The 9,988-nt window shown below is 40.3% G+C and overlaps 1 protein-coding gene across 1 annotated transcript in view; it reads right to left on the bottom strand.

Moving 5' to 3' along the window:
* Positions 1-2,136: 2,136 nt before the first annotated feature.
* dtl (denticleless E3 ubiquitin protein ligase homolog (Drosophila)) overlaps positions 2,137-9,988 on the bottom strand; it is a 25,547-nt gene continuing 17,695 nt past the window's right edge. Inside the window, exons 13-15 of the mRNA XM_043695876.1 lie at positions 9,350-9,464; positions 6,284-7,113; positions 2,137-3,373 (exon numbers count right to left, since the gene is read on the bottom strand). Coding sequence (XP_043551811.1) covers positions 3,317-3,373; positions 6,284-7,113; positions 9,350-9,464 — 1,002 coding nt within the window. The 3' untranslated portion in view covers positions 2,137-3,316. The remainder of the gene's footprint in view (positions 3,374-6,283; positions 7,114-9,349; positions 9,465-9,988) is intronic.

A 9,988-nucleotide genomic window follows, 5' to 3' on the forward strand; every position in this document is an offset into this window, starting at 1 on the left:
AATCTTTTTTTAATAACACCTCAAGTATAACAACGCCCTTCCAAATAGAAAGGTGATCAGATTTGTACGCAGTACTCTAAAAGTGGTCTCACATATCCTGTGTAGCTACAACATGGCATCCCAAATCCTATACTCAATGCACTAATCAATGAAGGCAAGTGTGTCAATTGCCTTTTCACTACCCTAACTGCGAATCCACTTTCAAGGAATTATGTACCTGCATCCTAAAGTCTCTTTGTTCAGCAACACTTCCCAGGGCCTTATCATTAACTGTTTTAAGTCCTACCCTGGTTTGCCTCACCAAAATGCAACACCCGACCTTTAAACTAAATTAAAATCCAACTGCCATTCCTTGGCACATCAGTTCATCTGATCAAGGTTCCATTGTACCTGACATAACCTTCTTCACTGTCCACTGCATGACCAATTTTGGTGTAATCTGCAAACTGACTAACGATTCCTCTTAGATTCACATCCAAAGCATTTATAAAAATGACAACAAGTAGTGGACCTAGTGATCTTCATGGCACACCGCTGGTCACAGTCCAAAAAAAATCCCACCTTTACTAATTTTAAATCCAAATCCCTAGGTTGCAGGTGATCTAACCTTGCTGATGAAGCTCCTGATGAAAGGTTCTCATCTGAAACGTCAATTCCCCTTCTCCTCTGATGCTGCTTGACCTGCTATGGTTTTTCCAGTTCCATTCTTTATCCAACCTTGCTAATGAGTCTACCACCTTGAGCCTTCTCGAATGCCTTACTGAAGTCAATATAGGCAAATGTTCAGTGCTCTACTTTCACGAATCTTCTTTGTTATCTCTTCAAAAAACTCTATTGAGTTCAGAGACACAACTTCCTATGCACAAAACCATGTTGACTATCCCTAATCAGTCCTTGCCTTTCCAAATATACGTAAAGCTTATCCCTCAGAATCCCCTCCAACAACCTATTCACCACGGATCTCAGGCTCACCGGCGTATAGTTCCCTGGCTTTTCCTTATCATCTTTCTTAAATAATGACACCACAATCAGTCTTCCAGCACCTCACTCATAGCTATCGATGATACAAACATCTCAGCAAGGTGTCCAGCAATCACTTCCCTCGCTTCCCACAAAATTCTAGGATACACCTGATCGAGTCTGAGGGATTTATCCACCTTTATGCATTTTAAGATGTTCAGCACAACCTCTTCTGTAATATGGATACTTTTAAGATATTGGGATGCTTTTCAAGAGATTGCTATTTATTTCTCCAAGTTCTCTCGCTTCCATATCTTTATCTACAGTAAATATGGACATAAATAATTTGTTTGGTGTCTGACTGATCTCCTGCTGTTCCAATGCAGTACTCTCTCCCTAGTTACTCTTTTGCCAGTAATGTGTTTGCAGAATCTCTCTGGATTCTCTTTAACCCTATTTGCAAAAGTTATCTCATGGCCCCTTTTGCCCTCCTGATGTCCCTCTTGATTATATTTTCTTCCTAATTTGACACATGATTCAGAGAATTGCAATCATGGCACAGAATATTTAAAACAGAATAACCTGGAAGACATAAATAAAAACCTGCCTCACATATTTTCTTTCTCCCTCTCACCTTAAACCGAAGCCCTGGAGTATTTAAAATTTCCACCCTATCTCTGCCTCTCATACTTCTTAGACAACTGCAAGTGTGCGTATACACAGTAATTCTCAACATCAGACTAAACCACAAGTGTTACTTTAAACATACTGAAATATGCTCAATTATATTTCTGCTAGTTGGCCACAAGGAAAGGCACTTGTCACACAAATCTAATACAGCCAACTTGAAATAAAGACAGCCCCAGATGCTTGCAAAGAATGAACTAACTATGACTACTATCATAAAATCAGGCTGTCTTGCATGATAGTCTGCTATGTTCTTGAACAAACTGGATATCGATTTGAAAGGAACGACTTTCTATGAAAGGTGATGCCAGGATTAATTCAGTTCTGCAGCAAAAAAAAAAGAGAAACATAGTGTCGAAATATGGTCTTGTGGAAGAAAGCAATTACCTGTAAAACCATGTCAGTCATTGAGAGGATCAATGCATGCTGCAACTTAAATTTTAAATTTAAAATAATTATTTAATCATCTTTTATCAGACAATTGTTCGATATTTTGATCAGAGATGACTTAGTAAAACTACTACAGACAAGCTTGAGTTAAAACACTCCACAGCATTTGTAAGGTTATCTTGACACAGCATAGCTAGGAACAAAATTCATCCAGCAAAGTTATCAAACACAGGTAACAATGAAAGGTGATTGTGCACCAGCCATGACAAAATCTCATCAATTCAGGGTCAATTTGGCATACATTAAAATCAGAAACACAAGAGACATGGGGAAGGGCAGGGAGCTCATACTGTTCAAATGTAATACTGTTAAAGTGACTGCTTTGACTTAGTATTATCAAAATGCCTCCCCACTATCGTTGTTACATGATTTGATTACACAGTCCTGATGCAGTTATTATACATTCCTTGTAACTAAGCCTCCCTACAGATTTGTGTAACAATAAACAAACAAACAGTCACCAGCAGGACGGTAAAATCTGTATATTATGCAAATAAGTTAGTTCCAACTTGTGATTAGCCAGGTTTCCATTTCAGAAAATTTGAATTAGAACATGGAACAGCAAATATGTTAAAATACATAAAGTTTTGAAGAAGTAAGACAAATCAGTTTATATACATAATTTTAATGCAGTAAAAGCAAGGGTAAAGTTATATTGGAAAATGCCATTTAAAAATAAAATTTAAATGGAATTTATTTTATAAACACTTGTAAAAGCAAAACAAGTTACCAGATTATTTCAGCACTCAACCATTGACTAGCTAATTACAGGAATTTTGATTTTGCCCATCGTCCTTTTTTTTCCCTGTGATTGCTTATTTCACAATACTGAAATTAGCATTGCTTTTAATACAATTGTATACCTACAAAAATCCATTGGCATCGATCTGTACAGGAACAAGGCACAAGGCTTTGCATCTCTAGTATGGTGCTTTAATGTTAGTAGCTATTTGGTTATCAGAAGATGATTTCTTACCTAGCTCGGTGGAGGATTTTTTTTATTGGGGAAGAAAATGAAAATTGGAAGCAAATGGTTAAAAATTAGGAGTACTAACCCAGTTTTACTGACAAACTAATTGAAAAAAACTACACCATCACAGATGGCATAGACAGGCTAAGCTGCACAATGAAGACAAGTGTTCTATCAAGAATACTGCAAGGTCATAATGCAGCACGAATTGAAGTCAATAAATTGTCCATTCTCAGCAGTACAACGTGGTCAGTCAGATGGCTTCTGTTGAAAATATGAAGAGATCTTGCGTGTTGAAGCTTGAGTCTATTGAATAAAAAAAAAGTTTATTGTTACAAACTTTGCCAAACAGCAGTGCAATTTCATGGGGTAAGAGTTTGTACATGGAAGGGAAATTAATCACCATGTGTCTTGCTTTGAAGTCATCAGTTAAAATGGAGCATATCAACAATATCAGCAAATTGATTTGACTGGGACAAAGCACATAAGGGTTTCAGCAGTTTATATTCAGATGCAGATGCAGAAGCAACAGTGTGGTTTGGGCAGACAGAAGTGATTTGCCATTAAAGAACAAGGGAATGGCACAATCAACATCCTGGAGGTTATTAAAGAACAGAACTGTACCAGCCATATTAATAGTGACTACAAGAGCAGGTTAGTGGCTGGCAATTCTGCATTGAATAACCTGACTCGTTTGCACCATTTGAAAGGCACAAGTTATGAGTGTGATACAACGCTCTCCACTTGCCTGGATGAATGAAGCTGCAACCACACTCAAGAAGCTGAACATAATTTAGGGCAAAACTTAATTTGCATCCCATCCACTTAATCACAGAATTATTGCAGTGCAGAAGGCTGTACAGCCCAGCACACCTGCACCAGCATTCTGGAGGAGTGATTCATTTAATTCTGTCCTCTCACCTTCTCCCTGCAGCTTGAATGTTATCATTTGTAAGGGAACAGTCTACTTTCCTTTTGAAAGCTTCAGTTGAACCAGTCTTCTCCAAACACTCAGGTGTTGCAATCCAGACTGTAACCACGCTCTTTATGAAAGTTCTCACATTGGTTTTGCCTAATAATTTGTTTCTTCCACCACTACATGATGGCAGCAGCATGAACCATCTACAAGCTGCAAATGCAGTTCATCAAAGCTCCCCCCAATTCCATAACCGCGACCGCCAGAAGAACAAGGAAGCACCATCACCTGCAAGCTTCCTTCCAAGGTTCATAAAGTCTGACTTAGAAACAGATCAGTATTTCTTAAATTTAGTCAAAACCTGGGAACACCCTCCCCAACACTGAGTATATCCACTGGGAGGTGGCTCACAACCATCTTTTCAAAGTCAATTAGAAATGGGCAATAAATATCACTCTTGCCAGTGACACCCATATTACATAAATAAATAAAAAAAAGTAATTGCCCTAAGGAACTCTGCTTCCTTTGTGCTTGTGATTTAATTAAAAATATAAAGGAGAAAAAGGCTGCGCATACACATGGTGAACTACATGAAAGACATATCGGAATAATGCATTCCAGAATTCTTTACTCTTAATATTTCCGAGGAAGAGGAAATGCAATCGTGAAAGAAGCTCGAGCTAATTCTGAGTGACTGGCAAGTTTTTTTTAAACCCCTCTAAGGTGCTATTAATTTGGATTCTTAAATGTGCAGACAGCATTTGGAAAAGGGTATCATTAGTAGCAGTGAATTATGAATAAATAAAAGGAAGAAACCCCCATGCAGGATTATGATATTAAGAGTTTCAAGTAGCAAACTGGACAATGAAGAGCAATTTCAAACAAAAACAACAGTAATTTTTGAAAGTTGACCAAAGCTAAAAACCTAATGGGAGTATTGGAAGCCTGAAACTCGAACATGCTGAAGTGTTTTGAAATTGACTCATGTGACATGGAATCGCTGGCTGGGCCAGCATTTATTGCACATCTCTAGTTACCTTGAGAAGGTGATGTTAAGTTGCCTTCTTCAACCAGTGCTGTCGGTAGATCCACAATGCCGCTGGGGAAGGAATTCCAGGATTTTGACTAAGTGATATTGAAAGAACAGTGATGTATTTTAAAGTCAGGATGAAAAGCAGCTTGGAGGGGAACATGCAGTGGTGCTACCCTTTTCCTTTTAGATGGAAGTGGTCGTGGGTTTGGAAGGTGCTGCTGAAGGCTGCTTGATGAACTTCTGCAGTGCATCCTATAAATAGTGCACATTGCTGCTACTGAGCATCAGTGGTGGAAGAAGTGGATGCTTATGGTGCCAGTCAAGCAAGCTGCTTTGTCCTGGATAGTTTCAAGCTTCCTTAGAGAGTTGTTAGAGTTGCATTCATCCAAACAAGTGAGGAGCATTCCATCACAATCCTGACATGTCCCTTATCATAAATGGACAAACGCTGGGGAGTCAGGAGGTGAGTTACTCACTACTGTATTCCTAGCCTCTGACCTGCTCTAGTAGCCACTGTGTCATTGAGAAGGTGCTGCGTGATAGCACTGTTGATGACACCTTCCATCACTTTACTGATGATGAAGAGTAGACTAATTGGGTAACAGTTGACCACATTGGAGTTGTCCTGCTTTTTGTGCACAGGATAGACCTGGGCAATTTTCCACATTGTTGGGTAGCTGCCCCACCCAGAGTACATTCTGTGCCATTGCCACAGAGAGTACTCCAGCAATGGCCTAACCTGTGTACAGTTCTGGTCTTCTCATTACAGGGAGGATGTGATTCACCAGGATGTTGTCTGGGATGGAGCAAGTTAGATAAGAAGAGAGATTGCTGAGGCATAGGTTGTTTTCTTTAGAGCGGAGAAGGCTGAGGGGGCACCAGATTGAGATGTATAAGATTATGAAGAGCATGGACAGGGTGAATAGAAAGTGGCTCTTCCCATTAGTTGCAAGGTAAATAATAAGGCATGGTTTTCAGGTAAAAGGCAGGGGTTTGGAGGGGATTTGAGGAAATTTTTTTTGTTAACCCACAATGTGGTGGGAATCTGAAATGAACTGCCTGGGAGGGTAGTTGAGGCAGGAAACCTCACAACCTTTAAGTATGAGTACTTGAAACATCGTAACATTCACAGAAATGGGCCAGGTGCAAGAAAGTGGGATCAGTGGACAGAATGTTGGTGCAGATTATATAGGTCAAGAACCTCTTTTGTGTTGCATGACTCTATGACTTTAGAATCCAGTACAGAGCACTGCAGTAAATAACTTACCGGTGAGCCTGTTGTAGTCCGATCTTCCGGTTTTTTTAGCGGTGGACTCTGTGAGGATGTAGGAGTGTTGGATGATCTCCCCATCCTAATGTTCATTTCAGTTTTCTGTTTGTCTCCCAGGTCTGTAAGCCAGTTTGACTTTTGAGGAGAACTGTTTTCTTTGTCGAGCATCTCAGGTTTCTGGCTGCACTGAAACTTGCAGACAGACGAAGTAGCTGGACTGGGGAAACAGCTTGCCAAACTTACGTTTTCTACAGTGTTACATTCAAAGCTTTTCATCTCTGTATCTTCTGTGCACTTATTCAATGGGTTTTTCCTACTGTGCTCCTTTGAGCAAAAGATGCTTGCTTTGCATCTTTTAGAAACAGGGCTCATTCCTGTGACAACACTGTTGTCTTCATTCTTCCCATTGTTCATTACTGACGCATCACTTGTGTCCAATCTCCTTTTAACTTTCTTCTGTCGAACCTGGTTATTTATAGTGGTGACTTTTGATTGACTTTGTTCAACTGGAACCAACACACCCCTGGGTGAAGTATCAGGGACGTCAGGGGGAGAGGTGGGAGTGCTGAGGCTCTTTACAATCCAATTTGTGATCGACATTTTCCCAGAGGCTGAATTTGGAGAAGTTGAACTTGTCTGAGCCAGCTGACGTGATCTACAGTTCTTGCCCAATGCCCTTTGAGCTGCAGAGGTGGGTGTGCTGGAAGAGAGAGGCAGACCTCCAGAGATGTTTGGGGCACATGCAGCGTGCTGTGGTGATAGCAGCTTTGGACCTTCTATCACTGGTGCTTTCGGAGGAGTATCGTGTCTTGATTGAATGACAGCATCTGGTTAAAGCAAAATTTTAAAACTTACTAAGATTTAATATTTGAAAATTAACATAGAAACTGTCACTTAAATATGCTAATAAATAAACTTTACTGCCAACTTTATCATTTTATCAAAACAAAAATCCTACTATGTACCTCTAAGTCCATAAGCATTTTGAATATTGATACCAACTTGTACAAATTGGTGGCAAAACTCAACTTTGCTGTCACAACAATTCATAACATAATTGAAATTGGTTAGAAAGACTTTCTCTATGCATTTCCATATTCATATTGTCAGTTTAGCTTGGCAAGTTACAATATATCGTCCCAACTGAATGTTCACAAATTCAGCATTTAATGCTTCATTTCTGTCAAATGATTATGTCAAACACTTCTCTCTCCGTGGCAAATAGTAATCTAAACCACGTTGCAATCAAGAACAGAATTAAGGTACAAGCAGCTCTGAGACTGAAAAGCCTCATTGTCATGATGGTGTCTAAGTTACTTAATAATAGAAAAAAATAATTTGTGGTAAAAACACACAAAAGTGGAAAAGTACAGGAAATAAGACAGCATATGAAGGAGAAAGACAAGTTAAGTACTTTCAGAACAGTGCTACTTAGTCTAAAGGGTCACTACGAAAGCATTAATCTAGTTTTCTCTTTCATGTGCTAAATAACCTGCAGTGTTACAAGTAGTATCTATTTTAGAAGTTTTGAAAAAACTTACGTTTAGCACCATTGCCCAGACAATATCAGTGTTCTTTTATCCCATACAGGGTTATTGAGTCATAGAGATATACAGCGCAGAAACAGTCCCTTCGGCCAACCCGTTCATGCCGACCAGATATCCCAACCCAATCTAGTCCCACCTGCCAGCACCCAGCCCATATCCCTCCAAACCCTTCCTATTCATATACACATCCAAATGCCTCTTCAATGTTGCAATTGTACCAGCCTCCACAACTTCCTCTGGCAGCTCATTCCATACACATACCACCCTCTGCGTGAAAACGTTGCCCCATAGGTCTCTTTTATATCTTTCCCCTCTCACCCTAAACCTATGCCCTCTAGTCCCTTTCAAGTTTCACAACATCTTTCCGATAGGAAGGAGACCAGAATTCCACGCAATATTCCAACGGTGGCCTAACCGATGTCCTGTACAGCCGCAACATGACCACCCAACTCCTGTACTCCATACTCTGACCAATAAAGGAAAGCATACCAAACACCTTCTTCACTATCCTACCTACCTGCGACTCCACTTTCAAGGAGCTATGAACCTGCAATCCAAGGTCTCTTCGTTCAGCAACACTCCCGAGGACCTTACCATGAAGTGTATAAGTCCTGCGAAGATTTGCTTTCCCAAAATGCAGCACCTCGCATTTATCTGAATTAAACTCCATCTGCCACTTCTCAGCCCATTAGCCCAGCTGGGCCAAATCCTGTTGTAATCTGAGGTAACCCTCTTCGCTGTCCACTACACCTCCAATTATGGTGTCATCTGCAAACTTACTAACTGTACCTCTTATGCTCGCATCCAAATCATTTATGTAAATGACAAAGTAGAGAGCCCAGCACCGATCCTTGTGGCACTCCACTGGTCACAGGCCTCCAGTCTGAAAAACAACCCTCCACCACCACCCTCTGACTTCTACCTTTGAGCCAATTCTGTATCCAAATGGTTAGTTCTCCCTGTATCCTGTGAGATCTAACCTTGCTAATCAGTTTCCCATGGGTTGATGAGTTATATTTCTGTGGTCATGTATACATACATGAACAACATCTTAGGGGTTACTATTGATCAGAAACTAAACTAGACCAGGCTAATGCACAATGACAGCAATAGATACACCGTCTACAAGATGCACAACAACAATTAACCAAGACACCTTAAGCAGCACCTTTCAAACTTGCAACATCTTCAATGACAAGGGCAACAGATGCATGGGAGCACCTGCATGTCTCCTTCCAAATAATATCCCTTCCGGACAATACTGTTCTTTCACTGACACTGGGTCAAAATCCTAGAACTCCCCATGGGACTGTGGGTGTACCGACACTCCATGAATTGCAGTGGTTCAAAAATGCGGTTCAAAGCCACCTTCAAGGGCAGTTAGGAATGAGCAATGAATGGTGGTGTAGTCAGTAACATTTACATCTCATAAAGGAGTAAATAAAAACTGTTAAAATCATGCTACTACCATACAGAAAACTGTGTTCTCAAATTCCTTATGCACCTCTTTTCTCACCTTTCTCAAAGTGCTTCTTCTGGCATGCAGTTCCCACCAAATCAGACCTTGCCACACCAGTTTTTCGAACAAGGCGCCATATTCGGACAGTATTGTCATCAGAACATGTGGCAATCTAAAAGGAGGCAGGGATACAATTAGTACTCCAAAATGTTTGAAGCATTGTGATGTATAGATGTGCACAAGAGGGTTTGAGCAGAAAGTCCTCTTATTTTAGCATCTAAGAACTGACCTTCACAATTATTCATTTTAGCTATTACAATGGTTAGGAACATGGGACTGGGATATCATAGCAATTATGGAAATATGGCTCAGGGATGGACAGGACTGGCAGCTTAATGTTACAGGATACAAATGCTACAGGAAGGATAGAAAGGGAGGCAAGAGAGGAGGGGGCGTGGCATTTTTGATAAGGGATAGCATTGCAGCTGTGCTGAGGGAGGATATTCCCAGAAATACATTCAGGGAAGTTATTTGGGTGAAACTGAGAAATAAGAAAGGGATGATCACCTTATTGGGATTGTATTATAGACCCCCTAATCGTCAGAGGGAAATTGAGAAACAAACTTGTAAGGAGATCTCAGCTATCTGTAAGAATAATAGAGTAGTTATGGTAGGGGATTTTAACTTTCCAAACAT

This window comes from Chiloscyllium plagiosum, chromosome 9 (genome assembly GCF_004010195.1).
Source record: "Chiloscyllium plagiosum isolate BGI_BamShark_2017 chromosome 9, ASM401019v2, whole genome shotgun sequence".
Taxonomy (NCBI): domain Eukaryota; kingdom Metazoa; phylum Chordata; class Chondrichthyes; order Orectolobiformes; family Hemiscylliidae; genus Chiloscyllium; species Chiloscyllium plagiosum.